This window comes from Neltuma alba, unplaced genomic scaffold, assembly GCF_004799145.2.
Source record: "Neltuma alba isolate B1F8T4 unplaced genomic scaffold, ASM479914v2 tig00000217_pilon, whole genome shotgun sequence".
Taxonomy (NCBI): Eukaryota; Viridiplantae; Streptophyta; class Magnoliopsida; order Fabales; family Fabaceae; genus Neltuma; species Neltuma alba.
In genome coordinates, this window is record NW_021631964.1 from 304,347 (window position 1) to 330,474 (window position 26,128).

Genomic DNA, 26,128 nt, shown 5'->3' on the forward strand with positions numbered 1-26,128 from the left:
TTGATCTATAATTTTCTGCAAACTTTTATACAAAATGGTGTTAATAATGATTGATCAACACATACAAATTGATTTATCTATCAAGTCATCGATTAACATTTCTGCTAAGTTATTTGTTTATACAAGAAGTTTATCTATCATGTGATCGATAAGCCTTAATCAATCAGGTGATCGATCAACTTACTAAAATACAGATTCCTTAATTTGTTATCATCAAAACCTTAAATTTAACACTTTATAGTCAATTTGAACAACTTAGGTTTGATATCTATTATAGTCGCAACAAAGGATTTTCAATTTTAGTTTTTAATCAAAACCAAACCTAACCTAATCTTAGAATATTAGTTGTAACTTGTAATTATATATGATTGTGCATAGATAACACACATTAATATTAGTAGCCAGACGCATTTAGTTGTAAGGGAAAGAAAAAGTACATAAAGATGCAATAAGCATGAGGAAATAGTTTGACAAATTATTATAAGAATTTTGATGGAAAAAAATATAGTTAGGTAGTTAACTCTATGATAAGATATGGTGTAGTTTTTAATGACTACAAAATTGCTGATAAAGAATTAATAACATTTGAGTTACAAATGCAATAGCTTACTTGTCAGAAAAAATAGTGTAGAAAACAACTTGATATTTATATGACATGAAAACTACCAACAGTATTTTTGACAAATTTAAATAGTTTGGTTCTATTTCGGCTCGATTTTTGCAGGAAGTGTATAGCCGCCACTATAGTCAAATGCACTATTGGTCTCATTAATGTCCTTTCTGCTGAAAGTATCCATGTATGGATGTGTGAGAGAAGTCTTAGAAAGTGCAAAGTCTGTTGCAGAAGAGGAAGCAGAAGTTGAGTTTGTGTTCAAGCCATCATTTTGTAGAATGATTTCAAGAGCTTTCACAACTTCACTCATTGTTGGACGATCAGAAGCTGATTCCTCAACACATTGCATTGTGAGATCCAAGAACGTACGAAACCCCCCAAGATTACAAGTTTCTATAACCACTGGATCCATCATGTCCCTTAAACCACAATACTCTTGTTCATTCTTATTTATCAATGACCTCACTTCACGCACAACGTACTTTCCTTTCTCGATAGGTTGTCTCGCAGTTATAAGTTCGAGCATCACAACCCCAAAACTATACACATCACTCTTTTCGGTCAATTGCTGTGTCATGTAATATTCAGGATCAAGATACCCCTACATGTAAAGGCAATATTTTTTTTTAAAAAACTTTTAGCCATCCAAATGAGGAAGGAGAATGGAAAACAAACCACAAGTTACATAGTTACTTACCAATGTGCCTTTAACCTGAGTAGAAACATGGCCTTTTCCACTATCTGATGCTAACTTTGACAAGCCAAAATCTGCAACTTTTGCTGTCAAATTCTCATCTAGCAAGATATTAGAGGACTTGACATCTCTATGAATTATTGGAGGGTTAGCAAGTTCATGTAAATAAGCAAGTCCCCTTGCTGATCCGAGAGCAACTCTTAACCTCCTCTTCCAGTCTAGATAAATTCCACATCTACCTGCAATAACATCATAATACCAATACATTAGTGCATACTATATATATTTTTTTTTATATGTATTTCTGTGTGAGTGTTCTTTGCATTGACAATTAAATACCTGATAAACAATCCCTGAGTGTTCCATTAGGCATATATTCATAAACTAACATTTGCTCTCCCTGTTCAAAGCAGAAGCCTACAAGGGCAACAAGATTCTTGTGATGAACTCGTGAAAGCAATTCAATTTCAGTCTTGAACTCAAGTCCTCCTTGCATTGATCCTTGTTGGGCTCGCTTTATTGCAACCATTTGTCCATCAGGAAGCACCCCTTTGTACACCTACAACATAAATAGAATGGTTATTATAGATTTATGCTGATTACTAACTGATTAACTCTTTACATACACAAATATACATTTAAATTGGCATGAAAATGCAATACCTTGCCATAACCTCCAAATCCTAACTCATTGTTATGGGAGAAATTTGATGTGCACTTTTTGAGTTCATCATAAGAAAACCATCTCGCTCCTTTTAGTTGTGGAGCTCCTCCACTATCCTTCCCACTAGGTGTCCATGACGCTACAAAAGACAAACACATATAGGACTCATGCTTAACAGATAAAAGTCATTACCAAAGTCCACTCTTATTTCACATATAATATATATTCAAGCTAGGCTAAAAGCATTCGGAGTCGAAAAACAAAAAGGATAAAAGGGGATTGACAAGAAATAAGTATAAGTTACCAAAAGGCCTGCTTAGCACAATGGCTTGCTCTGCACGCTTCTTTTGTATAATGGCATATATCCCTAGCCCTACGAGGCTCAATACCAGAAATGAGCAACCAATTGCTATCCCAATGACAACAGGCTTGCTTAGAGAAGCCGCTCCACGAGTTTCTGAAGCAGTTTGAATTGTAATCACTCATCATTATAAACAGGAAAAGAGATTTTCTATTTTTCAAAAACATGTTGTCCTTTCTTGTCTAAAATTTGTTTCATTGATTTGATCCAACTATTGGAAAAAGGAGCATGAGGGCTAATTTCTCCTTTGAAAGAAAAAGAAACAAAACAAATAGAACCTACTTAAAGGTGCATCCTGCCCAAGTGGGTCCCAATGATTGTATTATGTTCATAAAAGTGATTTAGTTGGACCAACCTACTCTGCTAGCAATTATATCAGCAAATGAATCATATTTCAAGCAAGAAAACACAACGCAATTTTCAATGGCACATAAATAAAAGTGGGTTGTGTCTCTATGTTACCTGGGAAAGCATAAGGAAATGCAATGAAGTAATATGGTCCAAGCTCTGGTGGTGGCTTGTAAGTTTGATTACTTAATCGAAATCCAATTCTCTGAATATCTGACCTATTGAAGTATGTTCCTGTTGGTGGGAAGAGTGCTAATTGCACTTGAAGATAATCATCACTATTGAAAAATGGGTTTTGTAATGATACTGAACCAGGAGTGAGGCCTAACTTCACCCACAAACTCATCTCAAGAGAATGAAATGTATTTGCATTTGATAATTCTCTAAACAAGGGTCCTCTGAAATATAAAATTCCTTCATATGGATAGGCACATTCACAACTTTGCGGGCTTAACTTCTGATCAGTAGGACATGATTTGCTTCCACAATTAGCCAAGCTGGTAGAGTAAGGCTTTTTGGGTCGTTGTTGTAGTTGACAGTAATTGGTATTTGAGAGAGCTGTAAGGCACACTGGATTTCCAATCAAACTGAAAGTCACAACAAGAATGTTAATTCACAAGTCAACATATTGAAATATGAATCTCTATGTAGAAAATATCATGGTCTAGTAGAAAGAGATATAGAAAGTGACAAGACTCACTTGACAACCTCCAAGCGAACACAGTCGAACTTGTGTTCACTTAGGGAGGCGAAGACCAAAACACAAACTCAAAGACAAACCCCGTCTGAAAAGGATCCTTTAAAATAATTCTTAGCGATGAAATAGAGAGATATAGAGAATAAGGTGAGATTCTCTCTTGAATTATTTTAGGAGTTCATAACATGTGCTACCACTCTCTTTATCCCTACTGGACCATAAAATTGCGGGAGATATTTTCATGTCATATTAATGAAATGACCAAAATTAAATTACTCACATCAACGTATTTTTGTATCCAGAACTGAGTGTTACTGAAGTAATCTGGTTGTCTTGCAAATCTACAAGCTGTAATTGAGGGCTAATGCTGTCCCCCATGTCCAAAGTGTTGTTCAATGTATTGTGCTTTAATTTCCTGACAATAATTGAAAATCATTAAGTAAATTACCCAGAAAACTACCATTCCAATGCTTGTTTAGGATTCAATCCAAGTTTAAATTTGAGACTTACACTTGTTGTATTTGGGGACTGCTGAAGAGTTTTGATGGCAGAGGACCGTCGAGTGATCCAAACTCCATAATTCTAATAGTTTACCCCAAAAAAAAAAAAACAAGGAAAAAAACTCTATATCAGATAAATGGTGCTTCACAACTAGCCTAAGTAATATGATTTTCCTTCAGAACTTTAAATGAACGAAATTAGGATTTTTGTTTATAGAAAAATGGAAATGAGAAAGGGAGTGTAAATAGAAAAACTTTCTTTCATAAATATGAGAAAGCACTCTTTCATTTTTAAACATAATAAAAATACTTTCTCTTACCTTTTCCCTTTCCTCAAGTTCTTTTTTCCATATACTAAACTTCACTTTAGGTTAACGTTCACGTAATAGTTACACAAACGTGCACCTTTGGTCTTTGATCTCTTAATTTGATGAAGTGTCATTTTAGTCATCTACCATTAACACCATTAGTTTCAAACAATAAATTTTTTTATGCCAATCATTTTTATTTTTAAAAATGAAACCTAATAAATATATTAGTATTTGAGAATGTATTGTGAACATTTAAGATTTTAAGAGCATCATTTTTTTAATGAAACTAATAGTGTTTTCAGATGATTAAATAAACATTTATAGGATTAATATATCAAAATGAAATTTTGCATTAGGTAAAAAGATCAAATATATACTTTTGCTCAATAATTACAGTGCGGTTATAGGAGTAAATAAAATAAATAATGAGGGAATAGCATGTAACTAATAGCTATGACATAATTTACACAAGGTATATTATGAGAAGACTTACAAAGTGGTAAGTGATGGTAAAGTTTGGAACCATAATGGGGGTTGAGAAGGATCAAAAGAATTATTGCTCAGATCCCTGTCACGTTCAACATCATAAATTTAAATTAAGTTAAAAGAAATATATGCACATAAAAATTGAATTGACAAGTAGCGACTATTATTACTTACACGTAATTGAGAGTATCCATCTGAGACAAATCTGGTAAAGAACCTGTCAATTTATTATGTGCCAAATTCCTGAAAGAGAAAAACATGGTATTTAAAAGCTCATTCCCAGGCTTAAGGTGCTTTGGAAAATTGGTTTTTACACTTTTTTTTTTAATTTAGTTATTATATATACTTCTACTTAAATAATAATAGAAGCTAAAAATATATAACTTAGACATTCTAAATTTTGATTTGGGAGCAGGTGTAAAGAAAGTACCACCAGATTTCTAAATTTAAATTGACCTCAAGGATAAGTACCCACAATTCATTGAGGTTGGTTAGGTTGTTGAGATTTGACGGGACTTCTCCAGTAAAGAAATTTCTATCAAGCCGACTGTCGTAAGCCCAGAAAAAAAAATAAGAGATAATAAAGAGAAATAAAATATTGTAATTAAAACAGAGTAAGCATGATTACTTACAGAACTTCAAGTGTTTGAACTAATTCTAATGTTGATGGAATTGTGCCTGTTAAACGATTCCCATCAAATAACCTGTTCCATTGCAAGAAGGCTCAATATAATCAAATAACGTAAGAAGACTTGATATGATTGTCCAAAAAGATGCAAACATTAATAACTTGTGATTTTATGCACAAATGTAATGATTATACGTATAGGCGTTAACTTGATTGTTTTTAAATTTATGTATTTTTATATATTAAAAAGCTAAAAAAAAATTAATGCCGTTATATGTTTTAATCCGTTTTTTTTTTCCATTGGTCATTGAATCAATGAGCATGTTACCGTTTAGATCTAATTTGAATAATTCAATTTTAAAGTTTCTAATTTATATTTTTAAAAATATTTTTTATAAAAAAAATAGCAGTCAAATTATTATTTTATTTAAATTTTATAAATATTACAATGAAAATTCAAATTATAAGAATAAAATAAAATAAAATCTATATATGCGTCATGAGTTTATATACACACACACACATTATTTCTATGTAAAAAAAAAAAATTGAATTATGGAATTCTTCTGCCAACTATGGAATTCATACTCTTCTCTTATCAACTTTGTTTTGTTTCCATCTCTTTACCTATAAAGAATTTTTTAATTCCATTTTGTATTAATCAATTATTCATTAAACAGGCAAAAAGCATTTAAATAAAGAGTTTCACTTTTTTTTTTTGGGTCCATCTTTGGAACTTACACATGAATGAGTACCATCTCAGAGTGGAAAAGGTTTGGTGGAATGGGACCTGATAGCTGGTTCTTATTGAAATGGCTGCATTATTATCACATGAAAAATAAATAAATCAATAGTACTTTTGGATACGATTGCCTTCCAAATGAATAAAAAGAAACTAATAATAATAATAATAATAATAATAATAATAATAATAATAATAATAATATCATCAAAATGAAAGTACTCACAAGTGCTTGGCCTTTAAAAGCATGTCTAATCCAGGAGATGTGGGAGTGGACACGGGAATTGGCCCTGTTAATTGATTGTCTGCCAAGTCCAACCAATATAATTTGGAAAGATTACCCAATGAAGTTGGTATATCTCCAGACAAGTTGTTTGAATTTAATGCCCTGATCAACCAAATGATAACCTTTTGTGTTAATTATTGCTATTCTAAAAAATTATACTTAATATATTAATATTTGAGAATATTTTGTCCATATTTAAAATTTTATTGCCAACAACTTTAGCAATGAAACTAACGGTTTTAAAGATAGATAATTAACAAAAACATTTTATAAGATTAAGGGAGTAAAATAAAACTTAATACTATAAATTTAAAAAAGCAAATGAAAAAGCAAATGAACAAAATAGACAACGGATAATTGGAATTGAAAACATAAATAAATAAATAAAATCCACAGACTTCACTGAATCCCTATAATTGCAGTTTGCTCTTACAAGAATGAAAGTTCGGAGAGATTTCCCAATTCATTTGGAATTTTGCCGCTGAAGCTGCAACCAGCCAAAATCCTAAACAATAAGTGAAGAAGAAAAATGTCATGAAATAGTTCAAAGACTTAAAACGACATGAAGGTTATGTTGGCCAAAGAGTTAAACGACACGAATGAATTGAAGATCTTGGCCTTACAATATATTTAGATTTTTGAGGTCTCCTAATTGTGGAGACAGAGGACCCTTCAAACCTCTGTTAAACGACAAGTCCCTGTTCACCAACAACCATACATGTTATTCAACATCAATTAAATTTAAGCATTTTAATCAATTCCGGTGTTGCCAACCGAAGGCTATTCTGGTGTTAATACCACCCGCCAGGCCGCCACACTTAGATAAGGTTCTGAACTCAAGCTCGAGTTGACATGTTTGTTTGCATGCATGCCTTTAACTTGTATAAAATAAATATAAAAAAAGAAATCGAATTCTAATGTTAATAAGGTACTTACAAGGATCTTAACTCAGTGAGACCTCCAATGTCTCCACTCAGTTTGCCTTCGAGGCCCATAGTTGACAATCCCCTGTACAATTGCCAATGAACCAGGAAATATAAAAAGCTCATGCTATGTCTGAAACTAACAAGCATCTTAATTAAAAGCACAAATATATATATGTAATATTTTATTACAGTGAAGTGATTCTGGATCTGTTGCAGGTGACTCCTTCCCAAGGGGCTCCACAGGGATCATCTGATTTATCCCAACTGGGTGGTGTGTTTTGCCACATATCCTTTAAAGATCTTACTACTGCAACTGTACATGCATAAACATATGTGAAGGCCATGAATAAATTTAGACTGTGATAAGTTAAATAAAACGATGGAGCAAAATTAAGAACAAAATTATAAAATATACCATCTTGAGGATCAGTGAAAGAGAAGATCAAATGAATCTGAAGCGACAAGAATCCCAGAAAAACCAACGTCGGAAGTATCATCGCCATCTTGGAACCAGTCAATTAATGTCTGTCTGATTATTACTAATGGAGCCTCTGCTTCATGTTTTGTCTGAGAACTCTGCTGGGAACGTACCAGAAATATGATATATTTCTGCAGAAAGCAAAAACGAAGGCGAAAGAGTATTTATTTTAGACTGACTTTTCAATTGATTTGCCTTATCTTAGAAGCTAATCTAACTATTCTGTACTACTCATTGCACGAATTTGACGTGTTTCCCAATTTTTCACTCCACACTACTGCTCTTTTGGAAAGTGACAAATATAATGTTTTGTTTGTTTTTGTAGCAAATATAATCTCTCTCCCTCTCCCTCCCTCCCTCCCTCCCTCCCTCCCTCCCTCTCTCTCTCTCTCTATATATATATATATATAAAACTCCAATTCATGCGTTATGATGAAAGTGTTTGGTAATGAGGAGAGTGTTGGGTTGGTGCACAACCATACCACTAATTAATAACAGAACTGAACACAACAGAACGGCTTCCACTATATATTAAAGTTCTGACACATATCACTTTATCCCTCTTTTAAGTCTCCTCCTCGCAGTGTCAATAGCAAAAATCCAACCCTTTGGTTTTCAACTTGGTGGGTGAATTTTAGTTTTGCTTCGTACGAGATAATTCTTTCCACATCTTTACACATTCTCTCTCTCTCTCTCTCTCTCTCTCTATATATATATATATATATATCTTTCGATAGCTAGCTTGGATTTCATTTGAACAATTTTAGACGTTTCCCCTTCCGCTTCCAGGACCAATTTGAAAGTTTTTGTTTGATGTGCCCATTATAGTCTAATCATTTAATTGATAAGGGTATTTTTGGAAAGAAAATGTCACAAATTTTTTACATATTAGTTAGGCTAAATTATACAAAACTGTAAACTTTATCTCATATGTAAATAGACTTATTATTAACGTTTAAAATTTTACAATAAACCTGTTTGAACTTTTATATTTATATATAGAACTTCCACACTACTAGTTTTGTTCATTATTTATTTGCAACTGACATAAAGTTTAAGACGTTTATTTGCATATAACTGAAAGTTTGAAAGAGTTATATGCATAAAAAAAATTAAAGAGGTGTAAAATCGAAAAGTTTGTAGTTATCAGCGTGGACTTGAAAATTTGAGAAAGCTTGTTGTAAAGTTTTAAAGGAGGTTAAAATATATATTTGGTCTTTTAATTTTATATAAGTTTTTAATTTGGTCTTTTAACTTTAAAAAATATACTTTTAGTCTTTTAATCTTAAAATTATTAACCTTAAATAATGATTTTTTGTAATAATAATGGTTGTTTTGAAAATTAAACATAATATGTTAGCATTCAATAATATTTTATTAACATTCAAGAGTTTAATATCATCATTTTTTATTAACAGTGTTAGGGTTAGATAACTAAAAGTTTACTTTTTAAAGTTAAAAAACGAAACCGTATGTAAAGTTAAAAGGCTAAAAGTATACTTTACTCTTTTAAAGGTCAATAAGATTATTGGTAAATAGTTTTAAGTTCTGAGATGTTTTATGTAAATTAGCCTACTAATTATAAATAACCATTCTAACTAATTTTTTTCTCCACGCTAATATTCATTTTAATGTTTATTTTTATAAATATGAATTTGGACCAATATAAAATTCATACTATGGGGCCTATTCTGATGTGGAACAAGTCGAATCGCACCAAATGAAAGCAAAGTATGATATACATACATACATATATATATATATATATATATTTTATTTAAGGATAAATTATTTTAAATTTATAACTATTTGAGCACTACTTTGAGGATTTAGATATAGTAGGAAATCTAAACAGTTTTTTTTTTTTTTAAATCACATTGATATTGTTTATTTTAAATCATATCGAAACGGGCCCACACAGTTCATTGACGGGGACTGGGGAACAATGTATTCGTTACTTTTTAAAAATATTTTTATTTTAGAAACATGGTATATATTACATACAACTTTTTTTTTAATCTTACTTTTCTGTTTGGTACAGAGCATTAAAAATAAAGAATAAAGATTGAAATTGAAAGTGCCAAAATATATTAAAAAAGTGTTTAGCATGAATAATTATATGATACTTGATATTAGACAAACCCATATATATGGGATTAGAAAATACCATGAAGGAAGGTAGTATTCTCTAATCCTATCTATATAAGATTACTTAATCCCATATGATAAGAAATCATTCCTGTTAAACATCCTTTTAAATATGTTTTCAACCTTAATCCCAATCCTTATATCTTATTTTCATTACTTCGTAGTAAACGTAAAAGTATCTTTACATATATGCAGAATGCAAATGTGTCATTCTTGCATTTTTATTTTTCAATATGATGCTCTACGATGCCTAAATCTTTTAAAGTATTCAAGTGCAATGTATTGGGAATAAAAAATAATATTATGAGTAAAATAAAACTTTAACACCCCCCCCCCCCAACACACACACACAACGCAATGTCAACTAGTTTCTGGCCATCTCATTTGGATCCAGTTAAGTCACACAAATAAATGTAAATTAAGATGTGTTTTCTTTTATCAAAGGCTAAATTCTTTTAACTTTATAATTATATTTGAGCGCTACAAGATCTAGATATGGCCAGAAATGTAAATGAAAAAATTCCAAATAAATCTAGCTGAAATTTTAAAATTCAAATTTAGGCTTACATTTTCAATAAATTTCTAATTAGGAAAGGATTTTTTATTATTGTTAAGAGATTATAATGTCCCTCTCTAATTAAAAAAGAAAATTGACGATGGATGTAGGCCCAATTTGAATTTTGATTGTCTCAACTGGATTTAACAAAGATTACCAGATGAAAAATGAGACATTTTAAATGATTCGGATGTTATTACAGTGATAAACACACCATACTCATCATTGTAATGAGCACTAAATGAGAACAAAATTAAAATAAACTATGTTTATGGACATTAATTTTCTTGCAGATATTAATATTAAATGGAAAGAGACAATAATTAGCATAATATTATTCTGATCCTTAGTATAGGACCTAATTGTTGAGTTAGTTTTTATTCTAAATATAAGACCAATTTCTCATATTTATCAATTTTTTATAAATTACCCATATGGATACTCTTTCAACCATAATCAAGTAGAAGAGGAAGAAGGGGTATTAAGAAAGATGATTATGGTATTTTAAGAAAAACGTGTCACATTTCTTACAATTAACTAACTTATCTAATTTCCTTAATCTAATCAAATTAGTTAAATAGATCTTATATTAAAGATCGGATGAGTAATTTTTTTACACTGATAATAAGTAATTTCATTTAATTATTTTATTCTTAAAATCTCATTTTTCATTTGGTGATGTTTTGACAACTTGTATAATCAATATTCACATTAGTCATAATGAACAAATTATGAGTATAGGAACTAATATTTATAATTGAGAAAATTTGATAAATTATAAACCAATTAATATTTTAAAACAACGAAATCAGTTATTATATAAAAATAATAGAAACAAAGTTGTGTGTATGCAACTACTTACTTTTTCAGTTTTGCTTTTTGGGTCCCCCAAGCATATGCCGGAGTCTCATTTTTGCCCTTCGGCCGTAGTCTCTTTTATGGTCCGTGATTGTTGGTCATAGTCATTGTGATTATGGTTTCTAATTCTTCTATTATTCCCCTCTTTCGTTTGGACCTTCCTCCTCTCACGATCTGCTTTTTCTCTGATTGTGATTAGACAACATTAGCGCCAACCTCCTAAGCCACTCTTAATACTTAAAATGTACAGTTATGTGAGATGAGTTAGAGGCCTTGTTAGTAATTCATAATTTATTTGATGTGTTACAGTTTATTGATCTTTCATCCCCATACAAGTTATGTTGTCCATCAACTTTCATTCTTGTTTGTTTTAATACAGTTTGATGGTTTTTATTATTGCGAGTTTAATTGACCCCCTTCACCGTTATAATAAGAGTGATTCGTTATAAAGCTTTAATTAAAACCAATGCACCATATTTGACTATATTTATTATATTCTTATGGAGAAACTAAAATTATTGAATACATATATTAAATTATATTTACATATTAAGATAATAATTGTCATCAATAATAAAGTACTACTAATTTTAACCTCTATAAATTACTGTTACTTTTTAATCTCCCCATGCATCCCTCAGGGAAGTAAAATCTAGTTATATAGACACATACCTTCCCCCCAAGAGCTATTAGATGCTCTTGCCATCCAATCAGCACAATGGCGACTTTTTCTCCAGGAGTAATTTGTCGTCATCACAATATTCAAATACTCATGCTCCACGCCTAATATCACCTGGCAGGTTTTCAAGAGCCAATTTACGAAATTTTCTCACTTGGAAACCAGCTACTTTGACATTGTCAGCTTCTTCGCCATAGCAGCATGTTTCTTCCCATGGAGGTGCGAATTAAAGACCGTCTCGCTGTTGCATGCTGCGTTGCATAGTTCGCACACTATGGAAAAAGTAATTGCAGCCCCACCAAAAGGTTCAATTCTAAGTCTCTCTGTCTCAGTATCCTTTTCTGGAGCCTCAAAAATGACTATGTTTCCTGATTCATGTGTATCCATACCTTCTTGTGGACTAGTCTCCAGCTTTTCCTGTGGCTCAATTGCTTGTTTTGTTGCTTGTTGCACATCAATTTCTGTCATAGTGGCTGCAGCAGCACTGGCTACACTAGCAATGGCTCTGTTATCTTCAGATTGTGACACTTTCTCCAGGTTCCTCTGGTGTTTCTTCCCTGATAAATGACTGATATATACTTTCTTACTATTACAATCGATCGAGCAAATTTCACATCTAGAAGGGAATTCAAGTTCACACTTCTGTTTCTTTGTTTCAACGTCCTTTTCTGGAGCTTCTAACATGAATGCAATTTCTGGTTTATGTGAATTGATCAACTCTTGTTTACTAGTGTCCAACTTTTCCAATGGCTCATTTGTTGGATCCATCGCCTGCTGCATATCATTTCCAATGAATCATCAGATGGTTATAAGTAAGAACACTGTAGTTCTCATGGCCCCTAAACATACACAGCCACAAAAGGAGAAAGAAAAAGGCAGTAGCGCCAACCGCTTGGCCCATGCATATAGACTTTCACCTAGTCCACGTATCCATGCTAAGATGTTAAGGAAAGAACCTTGAAAAGCTGTCATGCTCAACTACTTATTAGATTCAAGTGGGAAAAAAGATTGAAGTTTGGCCAAACAGCAACATCAAGCCCAGTCAATGAGAATATACTGCAATCTATTTTTGGATGGAAAAAAATCACAACATATAAAAATGGAAGCGATAAAAATCAGTGTTACAACATCCTCACAGTTGATACAAGGGTGAAGAGTTTGCACAGTGATAAAACAGCTAACCATCCTCACATTTATCATTCAGGTATTTCTGTCGAGAAAAGCTATGTTTAATACAAGAAATTATGCACTGGTCAAAAAAAAAAATACAAGAAATTATGCCTAGAGAACTTGGAAAACTGACAAGCAGACGGAAATTTAAATATAAACAACATAAAACAATTAGGCTAAATTAAACAAAACTCTCACTTTGAACCATAGACAAATAACTCCCTAAACATTAAAAACTTAATAACTAACCAGCCTAAACCTTTAAATTTGGGCGCATAACCCCCTACCATCAATTATAACTTTACTTTTACGTACATATAACACCCACAAACTTTTGCGTTACATGCATATACCCCCCTTCAGTTTTAAGGTATGTGCAGAAAACAAATGAACAAAACTAAACCCCGGACTTATCCATGTAAAAGTATATACAATGAAGTTTAAAAGATGAGGGAGGTCATCTGTACATGCCATGAAGTTTAAGGAAGTTGTTTCTAAGCCAAACAATTAATCAAATGAAGAGGGAGAAAGCACAAGGAAACAGATAGCCTTAAGAAAATCCGATTAAATCCACAACTAACCTGATCAGCGAGCTCTGCTTCTCCCATGATCAAAAGCTTCCGTTTCTTAGACTTTAAATCCTTGTCCGCATCAAAAAGTGGCTCTTGTCCTTGAACACCACTATTTTGGATTTGAAAATTCATATTAGCGATAGCAGATGACACTGTGTTACTTGGATTAGTGTGCAATTGCATGTTCTTCTTGTGTTTCTTCCCTGATATGTGGTCTTCAAACACACTCTTACTATTAAGATCAATTTTGCAAACCTCACATCGCATTCGCTTGTTGATTTTGGTTTGGTTAATTTGACGCACCCAATTGTCCCTCCATAGATTATGAAAAATTGTGAGCATGTCGGAAGTCCCTTGAGAAGTTTTGACAGCCTGCACACCAAAAGAATGATAGTATAAAATAACAGTTTTTTAAGAAAACGAACGAGCAGATGGAAAATTATAGATAAACAACATAAAACAATTCAGCTAAATTAAACAAAACTCTCATGAGCTTTGAATCATATACAAACAACGCCCTTAACATTTAAAACTTAGGGCCTGTTTGGTTCAACCCAATTGTAGACACGATGGGAATCGTTATCACATTATGATATGTTTGGTTGAGCCTAACGATGGTAAAAAGGATTCCACTGGTAAAAAAGATTGCACCTTTTTTTTAATATCTATTCCTAAGGGGGTCCCTTATGAATACTCATTGCAGGCCCACAATCTTTCGCAAAATGTCTATTTTGTCCTCAATGACCTAAGTATAAAGACAATATTTGCCCTCCATAAACAAATGGCGCCATCAGATGATTAATCTGCAAAATCCCTCCACCGTATTTGCAAACAAAGATACATGCGTATTAGCGGACAAAACCCACAAAAAATATATTTGGTTAGACTCGTTAAAAATTAAGAACGAAAGGTCCCTTCTTTAAACCCATCAAACTGAAATACATATCAGACTCTAAGCAAATCAACACAAGAATCCTAGAGAAAATAATCCTAGTTTCACCTCGACTTATACTACTATTAGCAAGGCAGCTTCAAAAATCATTGTATCACTAGCTTCTGAACTTTCTCTAGTAAAATAAAAACCCTGGAAGAACAAGATGAAAAATTAAGAAATGGAATAGAGAGGGAAATTGGAGTTTATTAAGGATCCCAAAAGGTAAATACACACACATGCTTTTACAAAGCAAATGTTTGTGAAGGAGAACGTTGGCCCGAGTTCGAAGCTGGAAGAGGGGCGAATCCACCATTGATGAATGTTAGACCCCACCAGAGCAACAAGGTTTCGTAATTTCTGATTGGGAACTGGAAGAGCAAAGGAAGCACCATGGTTTACAGGCAAAGATGAGGACAGTGATGAGAATGAGCTTAATGGGAAGAAAGAGACTGACAATGCTGTCTACAGCTGCCATTTGAGGATAAAATTGTCTTTCTGTCACATATTAATTTTAAATAATTATTAAAAAATAACTCATTAAATAAAATCATCCGGGTAATTAATATTATGGGGCATTCCCATTCCCATTACATAGCATTGCATTATACTACCTCCGGTCCTAATTATAAGAATAAGAGCCAGTTAACTAATTTGAGGAGATTAAGGAAGTAAGTTGAGTTAGTTATTTGTCCTAAATAGGTGTTGTCTTTCCTAAAACATCCTTACTAATCAAGTGTATTGACTAGAACTATATTATTAGAAGGGCTACTTTGGAAAAAAATATATAAATATGAGAGACAAAGTGGATTGGGGTTTTATATTTAGGACCAAAATAAAAATCAAACAGGGTCTTATATTAAGGACCAGAGGTAGTACTGCAGAACTGTGATCGGGTAAAGCCAAACAGGCCCTTAATAACTAACCAGCCTAAAATTTTAAATTTATATGGATAAACCCCAACCAACAATTACATACTTCTTTAAACCTTACTTTTCTGTACATATAACACCCACAAACTGAGTTATATGCATACAACTCCCTTAAGTTTTAAGGTAAGTGAAGAAACTTAATGAACAAAACTAAATATCCAGGGAGTTATCCATACAAAAGAGAGTTTAGGAGGATTTACAATAAAGTTTAAAAGATGGGGGAGGTTATCTGCACATGCCACAAAGTTTAAGGAAGTTGCGTATAATTTAGCCAAAAAATTTAGTCAAATGAAGAGGGAGAAAGCACACGGAAATAGATAGCCTTAACAAAATCTGATTAAATCCACAACTAACCTGATCAGCGAGCTCTGCTTCCCCCATGATCAAAAACTTCTGTTTCTTAGACTTTAAATCCTTGTCTGCATCAACAAGCAGCTCTTGTCCTTGGACACCACTCTCTTGGATTTGAAAAGTTACATTAGCAGTTCCAGATGATATAGTGTTGTTCGGATTATTGTGCAATTGTATGCTCTTCTTGTGTGTCTTCCCTGATATGTGGTCTTCAAACACACTCTTGCTATTAAGATCAATTTTGCAAACCTCACATCGCAACGGGTTGTTGGTTTTGGTTTGGTTAATTTGACGCACCCAACTGTCCCACCACGAACTGTGAAAAACTGTGGGTATGTCGAAAGTCCCTTGAGAAGTTTCGACAGCCTGCATTCCGAAAGAACCAAAGCATAAAATAACAGCTTGAATCAAGAAAGACACCTTGATGTGTATTTTCCAATGCAAACCTGTATTAATTTTTTTCTGCTGCCAAATAAAATTATAATACCGAAAACATTAGGAATTGGCCCACAGGCAGTCCCCCCATATATTTTAGCTTTTATGCTTAATACCCGACCGCCAAATATAAGCGCGTCCCGTGTGTCTCCGTCCCGTTAATAGAGAAAAAATTGAAAACATCAACATCCAACTCCAACAACACCGGAATACAAGAAATCCGCATTTCAACTTCAATGGAAAGGTTTCTAACTTTGTAAAATGAACTTTGCCGCCATGTCACCATTCAAAACTCCCTTTTGGGATAATTTACATACTCGAAAATAAGGGGAAAACGGGGGATGATTTCAACTCACAGGTCCATATCTTATGGGGCGAACTTGATGGACGATCAATTTCTGAACATTTGAAACCGAGTCCAGAGGATCGGTTGTGCAGCCAGCGTCAGCAGAAGAGTTGGGAAACAGAGAATGGGCAAGTGATGGTTGAGGCAGAGATAAGAGTACTTCATCAGAAGAGAGGAAAGTATGGGGCTGATAATGCATTTGGGAGATTCGAAAGAGTTAAAAAATGGGGCATGCAAGGGTTAGGGCAAAAGTTTTGTGCATCAATCAGCCATAAATACACTTTTCCACATCCTTCTCCCTCTTCCCTACAGCTTCAGCCTCCATTCTTCGATCCGCCTTCCTTCTGCATCTGCATTTAACCAAGGGTCTTATTTACAGAACCATTCGAAGGTTTTAAGCACCATGCATATGACATCAAAGACCAACTATTACAACGCCATTAATCATCAAACAATCCCAATGCATTTCACGTACCTTGCAAACATCAGACACTCAGGAAGAAAGGGATATGCCTGAAGGGAATCCACCGGCTAAGCACTGCTTGTAGTCGGAACTAGAGACGCTCGGTTATCCAATTTGAAAATTCTTCACAATAAGAGAGACGATTATTTTTAATTTATTATATTTTTAATTAATAACTTGTTTAGTTTCTTGTTTTATTTAAAAACAAAAAAACTTGTTTGACAATTTTTTTTTATTTGATTGTTTTAAAAAATAAAAAAATAAAAATGTATTTTTAAAAACTGAAAAACTAAAACAATTTTTATTTTTATTTTTTTATTTTGAAAAATTAGAGAAATCTTCTTATCTTCTCCTCTACTACCTACTATTTATCATTATCAATGATAACTACCACTTATCAAAGTATAATTTTTTTATATATTTTTTAAATGTGATTTTTTAAAAATTATTTTCCAAAAAAAAAATTTTGTTTTTTGTTTCCAAAACTTATTCTTAAAAACAATTTTATAAAATTGTTTTGAGAATAAGAAAACAAAGAACAAAAACAAACAGGCTCTTAATCTTCTCTTCTTCTTTTTTTTTTACCGACTTTAATCTTCTAATTATTAAGGAAAGCTTAAAAAATTGTCTTGAAAAATAATTGTTTTTGCTATGAAAACAGGAAAAATACATCAGATTTAGATGAGTAAGATATATGTTATAAGTTGGCCAAGAAAAAAAAGATACTTATTATAAGATGAGAAAATTTAAGGAAAAATATACAATTACTTTGAACATACTGACTATTTGTAGATTATAAATCCTTAAATTTTATTTTAAGAGTTACAATAAATAACATTTGAAAGCTATGTGTATTAATTACAGAAATTCACATAAAACCATTCATGCTGTAAGTTATATAGTTTTAGTTATAGAATTTTAAGAGATAACTTTTGAAAGGTTATAAACATCACACTTTGCAATTTTTATAACTCTTTTGGATGTTTATAAATAAATGTTCAGAAATTACTTTGTTTCATAGTAAAAAAAGAAAGTACTTAATACATATTAAAATTACTTTGTTTCATTAAAAAAAAATTTGCTTTGTTAAACAACGTTGGAAGGGGAACCTCCAGCACAAAACATAAGTTAAGGAAAAAAGAGTTCTTTTTCTTTCACTCCCATTTGATGATAATATTACTTTTACCCCTGATAACAGTATTATTTTGTTCATTGCATCTTAATTACTAATATCTCAAGTGGATTATTTATAATGTTTTTTAAGTATATCTTTTGTTGAGCCAAATTAGGCATAATACATTGTCATTGAAGGATTTCGGGCATACCTGGAGTCTGCAATGTAATCAGGTTGCCACGCGGAGGTCCGATCACGGTGACGGAGTCGGATCTGTGTTTTCACAGCAAATGCACCATGAGAGGGAGAGAGAGACGAAGGGAGGAAGTGTTTATCTGAATGAATAAAAAAAATGAACCCCCGGTCCGTTGCATGGAGAGGAAAGAAAAACTGAAGTTATACATGGCGGCAGTTTTTTCCTTTTTGTAACTACCTCCACTTATCCATTCCTCGTAACCGTGCAGTTCCAAAAAACAAGACGGGGAATATTACAACTAATGACCCACATTTCTTGTTATTTTCACCAGGACCCCAAATTGTAATTGGGCTTGGGTCCAATCCACCAAGGGTGGACTGGCCCATTTTCCTACATCTCCCACTCACACTTGGTGGATTAGATGTCACGGGCCTAGTCTCTTCACCTTCCCTCAATTTCATACTTAGTGCTTTGCCGTGACCGCGTGGGCATGACGTCTTCCCTTAGGTCCCTGTACTAGAAATCCTTTTTGAAGGATCAGCACAAGTCACCCTCTCCTTTATGTAGCTTGAATTTTAAAATTATGCCTCAGATGTCCCAGATTTACTTATATACACTTTTCACGGTAAATCTAATCCCTCTCGAGTCAATGGTTGACTCAGATTACCTTTCTCGTATGTCTAGTATCCACACTTACGATCACAAAATGTCATAAGGGACATGTCACAGACACTAGCATAGGTGTGTATATCATAGTTAATCTTCCTTTCGCCCAAGTATCACTTTGAAATGAATCAGTCGCTTTCTCAGCATACTACCTTAGATCGCATCAATCATGACCATAGGACATATGCCAAAGTAGCAGTCACTGAAACATATCTTCATGATATTATCAAAGTCAAAGGACACCAATAGGAGGATAATTCCTCCCTGGGACTCACACAGCAATGAAACAGGGATCTTTCACTTGCTTCCCTTTTGCGGTTCTCTCAGCACATGTGGTATGAAACACATGCTACAGTGTTACTCTTTTACTATAAGAGCGTATGTCGATTTATATTTATTATCAACACCGTACAGACTTGGGTCCAGACACACTCAGTATCTAAACCCAAATTTTTCAACTCTGCTCATTGTTATGACGTCGACGTTGAAGAGTTTGTTGTCTGGCTACAGGTATTATGGAAGTGGGATTCCAAACTTCGATCCAGCTTTATCAACGTGGATCTCATCTTGACTTGCTACACTTTAGTCAAGGCGACATAAAGTTTGTGTTTCTTCTCTACCATATCAACATTCATTGCTGCTTTACTGGTGAACACAAATGTCTCATCTTTGTTCACTCCACCTGAGTGTCAAAGGCGGTTGCCCGTGTGAGAGAGCTAACCTTTTTAACCTGTACGACATACTAGACATTGTATACTTTCAGACAGACACATAAAGTGATAACGAAATATAATTTCATTAATGAAGTATTTATATTACACTTTACATATGCCAAGGGCTTGTACATGTTCTTTAAAAACTTTTTCGCCTATTGGCTTTGTCAGAGGATCTGCTACCATACATTTGGTTGAAATGTATTGTACAGTAACAATCTTTTGTGCTATGTAATCTCTAACAAAATTATACTTGATGTCAATGTGCTTGGTTTTGCTGTGATACTTAGGATCTTTAGTATAGGCTATGGCTGCAGTATTATCACAGTATACCATCACCGGATTGGTACTCTCATTTCCAAATCCAAGGTGTTCTATAAATCTCTTCAGCCATAAAGCCTCTTGCACTGCTGCAGTGCAAGCCACAAACTCAGCTTCCATCGAATGCAATGCAATGCACGTTTGCTTCTTGCTACTCCAACATATGGCGCCATTGTTGAGTAAGAAGGTATAACCTGAAGTTGACCTTCGTTCTTCTTCATCTCCGCCTACATCAGCATCGGAGTACCCAACAAGACGCAGGTCACCTCCTTCGTAGCACAGTGCATAATTGGAAGTGCCCTTTAAGTATCTCAAGATCCTCTTCACTGCTTTCCAATGCTTTTCACCGGGGTTAGACTGGAATCTGCTCACCAATCCCACTGCATAACATATGTCTGGTCTTGTACACATCATTGCGTACATCAGACTACCAACAGCACTGGTATATGGAACTCTTTCCATCTTCTTTTTATCGGATTCGGTTTTGGGACACATGTCAGAACTCAAAGCCACTCCAGTAGCAACAGGGGTACTCATGGAATTGCAGTCTTTCATGTTAAATCGCTCAAGAATCTTGTTGATGTAATTCTCTTGTGAAAGAGAGAGGATTCGTTTTGAACGATTTCTTTGGATTTTAACTCCAAGTATGTATTCTGCTTCACCCATATCTTTCATTTCAAAATTCGATGAAAGCCATTCTTTAATAGCCACCACCAAACCTAGACTATTTCCGGCTAATAGTATATCGTCTACATATAAGGATAATATGACAAAATTACCCTCAAACCGCTTAATGTAGACGCAGTGGTCTTCCTCTATTATATGGAAGTCATATGAGGTTATTGCTTTGTGAAACCTCAAATACCACTGTCTGGATGATTGTTTCAATCCATAAATGGACCTTTTAAGTTTACAAACTTTATTTTCTTTTCCTTTTTCAATGAAACCTAATGGTTGTTCCATATAGATTTCTTCATCCAGATCACCATTCAGAAATGCGGTTTTTACATCCATCTGATGTAATTCTAAATCTAAACTGTTTACTATTGCCAGAATGAGTCTAATAGAATTGAAACGCACAACAGGTGAGAATGTATCTTCATAATCTATTCCTTCCTGTTGTGTGTACCCCTTTGCCACTAATCGAGCCTTGTATTTGTCAATTGATCCATCCACTTTTCTTTTAATTTTGAGAACCCACTTGTTCCCAATGGCTTTACGCCCTTTTGGAAGATCAACTAACACCCAAACTTGGTTCTTTTTCATTGAGTCCATTTCTTCTTCCATAGCTTTCATCCATTCATCTTTTGCAGGACCTGACAAGGCTTCTCGTACAGAACGGGGCTCATCATCCCCTTCTGGAGTAACTAAGAGAGATTCGCTTTCTATTTGAAAGCGTCTTTTGGGAACACTTTCCCTGTTACTTCTTCTGACGTTTGCTTATCTTTCTTTCTTTGTTCAGGTCTTGGTGTTGACCTTTCTTGGCTCCCACTCAGATTGACACACCTAGACGATTCTGGTCTGTCAATTTGTTCTGCACTGACTTGCTCTTGTGTCTCATAAAGAGATACAGTGCGGTCAACATCTCCTCTATTAGGAAATTCAGTCTCAATGAATGTGGCATCTCTTGATTCCATTTCAGTCACTGTTCCATCTTCGTTTTCACCTATGAAAACATATCCTTTAGATTGTTCAGAGTACCTTATAAAGATACATTTCTTTCCTCTAGGACCCAATTTCCCATGCTTGTGGGAATCATCATGAACATATGCTGCTGACCCCCAGGGTCTTAAGATACTTAGATCCGGTTTGCGTTTTGTCCATAATTCATAGGGTGTGGAAGCGACTGATTTTGAGGGCACACGATTAAGTATGAAGGTTGCCGTTAACAAAGCATCACCCCAATATGAAATTGGTAGGTTTGCTTGAGCCATCATAGACCTAACCATGTCTAGAAGAGTTCTATTCCTCCTCTCAGCCACTCCATTCTGTTGTGGAGTGCCAGGGATAGTCAGTTGTCTAATTATCCCTTTTTCTTCACAGAGCTGTTTAAATTGATCAGATAAATATTCACGACCTCGATCAGTACGTAGTGCTTTAATTTTACTGTCCATTTGATTTTCTACCTCATTTATGTATCGTCTAAAGCACTCAAGTGCTTCAGACTTATGCGAGATCAAATAGACATGACCATATCGTGAAAAATCGTCAATAAAGGTAATAAAATACCAAGCTCCGTGTCTCGCCCTCACACTCATCGGACCACAGATATCAGAATGGATTAATTGCAATGGATTTTCAGCTCTTGTTCCCTTACCGAAAGGTTTTCTAGTTGCCTTACTAGCTAGACAATTTTCACATAAGGACATTTTCATGTTAGGGATTGTGCCCAACATTCCTTCTTTTGCTAGTTTAATCATTCTATTTTGATTAATATGTCCTAGTCTAGCATGCCAGATATTCATATCAGGATTGCTTGAAGAAATAGCAAAACAATCATGAGCGTTAAAACCAAAAGCAAGATCCATAACAAAAAATTTCTGGAATCTGAATGCTGAACCATAAAATTCAGAGTTAAAGGAAATGTCTGCAACTTTATCATGAAAATAAACATTAAACCCAAAGTCTACTAAGCAAATAACAGAAATTAAATTCCGTCGGATGTCGGGAGCATAAAGCACATCATGGAGTATCAAGGTCTTTCCACCACGCAAAGCAAGCTTGCAGGTGCCAATCCCTCGAACCTCGATTCTCGCATTGTTCCCAACATAAAGCCACTTGCTTTGATACGGCAACCGACGGTATTCCACGAAGGATCCCCGATCCCTGCTTACGTGGTCTGTGGAGCCTGAGTCTATAATCCAAGAAGAAGAAACAGGTTCTGTTAGAAAAACAGTACTAGAAACATATGAAACATGTGAATTCACATAATTCACTAATACCTTTTCGCTTTCAGCCTGTTTGGAACAGTCACGTGCGAAATGGCCCATTTGTTGGCAGGCGAAGCATTTGACCTTCTTCAGGTCTAGCTTCTTCTTCCCGCCTTTCTTTCCCTTCTTCTTAAATTGTTTCTTGTCCTTTTTAAATTGAGGACCGCCCTTCTTCCCTTTCTTTTGGGGCTTCTTGCCATTTTTGAAATTGGGCTTAGATTGGGAAGTACCAGCATCCTCAGTTAAATAAGTCTGTCCAGAGCTCTTGTAAGCCTCTAGACGTTCATCTTCCAGCTCCAGATGCTTAGCTACATCGTTAAAAGTGATGATGTTTTCATTGTGGGTTAGGTTGACTTTCATGTGCTCCCAACTTGCAGGGAGTGACCTGATGACAGCCTGCACTTGTGCTCATCAGACAGATTATGTCCAGCTTCCTTCAGTTCCCGGATCATATTGGCCATCTTTCTCAGATGTTGCTTCATAGGATTGTTTGGCTTGAGCTTATAGGTATCAAACTTAATCGTCAACCTTCTAAGCTTGGTCGTAGAGACTCCACCAAACTTATCCTTCAATGCTATCCACATGGCCTGTGCAGTTTTGTGCGACTCAAACTCACACATCAGGTCATCAGCCATGGAGCTCAAAAGTGTGATTCTTGCTATGCTATTCTTCTTTTTCCAGGTTAGATATGCCTCTTGGTCTCTCCTGTGCTGGTTTGTGTTGCCAGCCTCAGGTTCAACCATAGCAGTGGTGAGAGGCTCTATCGCATCCTGTTCCTCTAGGATATACTGGACCTTTCGGTGCCAGATGTCCCAGTTGTCCCCGTTAAGCTTTTCTCCCTTGTTCAATTCAGCAATTATGTTCTTGGTTGCCATTCTTAGTTCTGTGACAAATCTATCCCACATTAATCTATGTTCTCTTTGAAGAGAACCGAACCAAAGAACATTTCAGTTATATAGCACAATGAAGTATACAATGTAATGTGTCTATATTATCCTCGATCAGTAAATAATGAAATTACAAGATCTATGATCAAGAGAATACGTTTGTACCTCCCATCACACAGATACTAGCAATAATCATCATGTCCTATCAAGGATTTTATATAAGCACTTCAAAGATTGTAACCTTTAGAAGTCTCATCTTCTAAAAGCTCCCACTTATAAAAGGCATACATATGATATTCATGAACAATCATACAACAATAATTCAAGTAATTTCATTAAATGAAATAACATACTTAGTCTGTTTACAATGCATAAAACCACAAATTCATGGCGAATACAAATATTACATCATTTGATATGAACATAAATGTAATCAAGCATTGCTTTTCTTAGGCTTCTAAGTTTACGCGTTTTGTTCATAAAGGAGGACACTAGCTCTATGGCCCAAATCCAGTAAGACTTTCTTATGGGTTTGCCTTTAGGTCCGCCTCTAACTCTTATTGCTCTTATGTACTCCATTATGACTCTAAGGTAGAATTCTGTATTCTTCTTATCGGTCATGTAATGGACGTAGCTAGCGAGCACACCATTGATGCCTTTTATGTTCGTCAATTTAGCTGCATCACTTTCAGCTATTCTCATAGCTAAAGCAGGGGTACAGGGTTGATCCACCTCTTCGCCTTCCTCTACTTCGGTTTTATTGGGAAGATCTAGCGAATCATTACAGACCAATTGAGGTTCGGTACGGAGGGGTTCAGTGGGAAATAAAGATTCTGACTCAGGTCCAGAATCCATTAACTCCTCCGGGATTTCTTGAGGAACCTCTTCAGGGTCCTCTTCAGGATCCTCATCCTCTGGTTCATATTCTGGAACCGCATTATCCATGTATAAGTATTCCAATAAACCATCTTGGATATTTTCAGTGCCACTAGAAACCTCTTGCTTCATTTTCACCTAGAACAAAATAATTTAAATTATTTTGAATATTCTGGAATTTATTTCCGCATGAAAAATACCTGAAAATACACAGAAAATACTCACAAATAGATCCTTAATTATCTCCAAAATTATCAAATTATATATCAAAATAAAGATCTTGATTTTAGGGATTTTTAGAGACAAACCGCACCTCAAACGGACCCTCCACGCGCCCACACGCGCCCCTAGAAGGAAAAATTAGCGAAAAACTGAATAAAATATTTTTCCCACTCGCCCTGTCGGCGTGTGTACTTCACGCGCCACCATGCAGCTTGCCACCGGCGACACGCGCCGTGCCTGCGGCTTCCACGCGCCACCACCTGTCAGGTGGTGGTCCCCACTTGCCAAGGTGGGGTGCCACGTGGCAGAACGCGCCACGTGGCGCTGTTTGGTCCAAATTTTTTTTTTAAATTCGTTTTTTTTTGGACACCCTTTTTTTTTTAAAAAAAAAAGGTATTTGGACCGGTTGGGTTTGGGTCCATTTCGGCCCAACCGGATCCCTTCACCAATTTTTTTTGTGATTTTGGTCTGGGCTGGATCCTGCCTCCAGCCCAGTACACCCCTCCTATAAAAAAAAAAAACATGTTTATCTAAAAAAAAAAACGTGTTCATTCAGATACCAATGAAGGATTTCGGGCATACCTGGAGTCTGCAATGTAATCAGGTTGCCACGCGGAGGTCCGATCACGGTGACGGAGTCGGATCTGTGTTTTCACAGCAAATGCACCACGAGAGGGAGAGAGAGACGAAGGGAGGAAGTGTTTATCTGAATGAATAAAAAAAATGAACCCCCGGTCCGTTGCATGGAGAGGAAAGAAAAACTGAAGTTATACATGGCGGCAGTTTTTTCCTTTTTGTAACTACCTCCACTTATCCATTCCTCGTAACCGTGCAGTTCCAAAAAACAAGACGGGGAATATTACAACTAATGACCCACATTTCTTGTTATTTTCACCAGGACCCCAAATTGTAATTGGGCTTGGGTCCAATCCACCAAGGGTGGACTGGCTCATTTTCCTACAGTCATCATATAAAATTTTTAAATATATTTCTCCAACATATATTTTGTAAATATGCTGAGATATCAA

The 26,128-nt window shown here is 34.7% G+C and overlaps 2 protein-coding genes across 7 annotated transcripts; both read right to left on the reverse strand.

The window, feature by feature from the left end:
* Positions 1-463: 463 nt before the first annotated feature.
* Positions 464-7,868, reverse strand: LOC114758916 (probable leucine-rich repeat receptor-like protein kinase At5g49770). Of its 5 annotated transcripts, none has more exons than XM_028948108.1 (19): positions 7,672-7,868; positions 7,446-7,569; positions 7,267-7,338; positions 6,954-7,028; positions 6,764-6,835; positions 6,271-6,432; positions 6,044-6,118; positions 5,307-5,378; positions 5,150-5,209; positions 4,849-4,917; positions 4,682-4,756; positions 3,888-3,959; positions 3,658-3,792; positions 2,795-3,267; positions 2,276-2,443; positions 1,971-2,110; positions 1,647-1,866; positions 1,311-1,546; positions 464-1,214 (listed from the first exon to the last, which is right to left on the reverse strand). In XM_028948108.1, exons 1-19 carry the CDS (start codon positions 7,757-7,759, stop codon positions 702-704), a joined length of 2,901 nt encoding a protein of 966 aa, XP_028803941.1. In that variant the 5' UTR covers positions 7,760-7,868; the 3' UTR covers positions 464-701. The 5 variants fall into 5 exon arrangements, with proteins under 5 accessions (XP_028803941.1, XP_028804007.1, XP_028803883.1 ...); XM_028948174.1 differs by having other exon boundaries at positions 2,276-2,428; positions 5,150-5,221; XM_028948050.1 differs by having other exon boundaries at positions 5,150-5,221.
* Positions 7,869-11,821: 3,953 nt separating this feature from the next.
* LOC114759235 (zinc finger protein 385B) lies at positions 11,822-17,264 on the reverse strand. Of its 2 annotated transcripts, none has more exons than XM_028948476.1 (5): positions 17,188-17,264; positions 16,723-17,062; positions 15,935-16,297; positions 13,727-14,089; positions 11,822-12,746 (listed from the first exon to the last, which is right to left on the reverse strand). In XM_028948476.1, exons 2-5 carry the CDS (start codon positions 16,909-16,911, stop codon positions 12,141-12,143), a joined length of 1,521 nt encoding a protein of 506 aa, XP_028804309.1. In that variant the 5' UTR covers positions 16,912-17,062; positions 17,188-17,264; the 3' UTR covers positions 11,822-12,140. The 2 variants fall into 2 exon arrangements, with proteins under 2 accessions (XP_028804309.1, XP_028804239.1); XM_028948406.1 differs by having other exon boundaries at positions 11,822-12,749.
* Between the last annotated feature and the right edge of the window lie 8,864 nt (positions 17,265-26,128).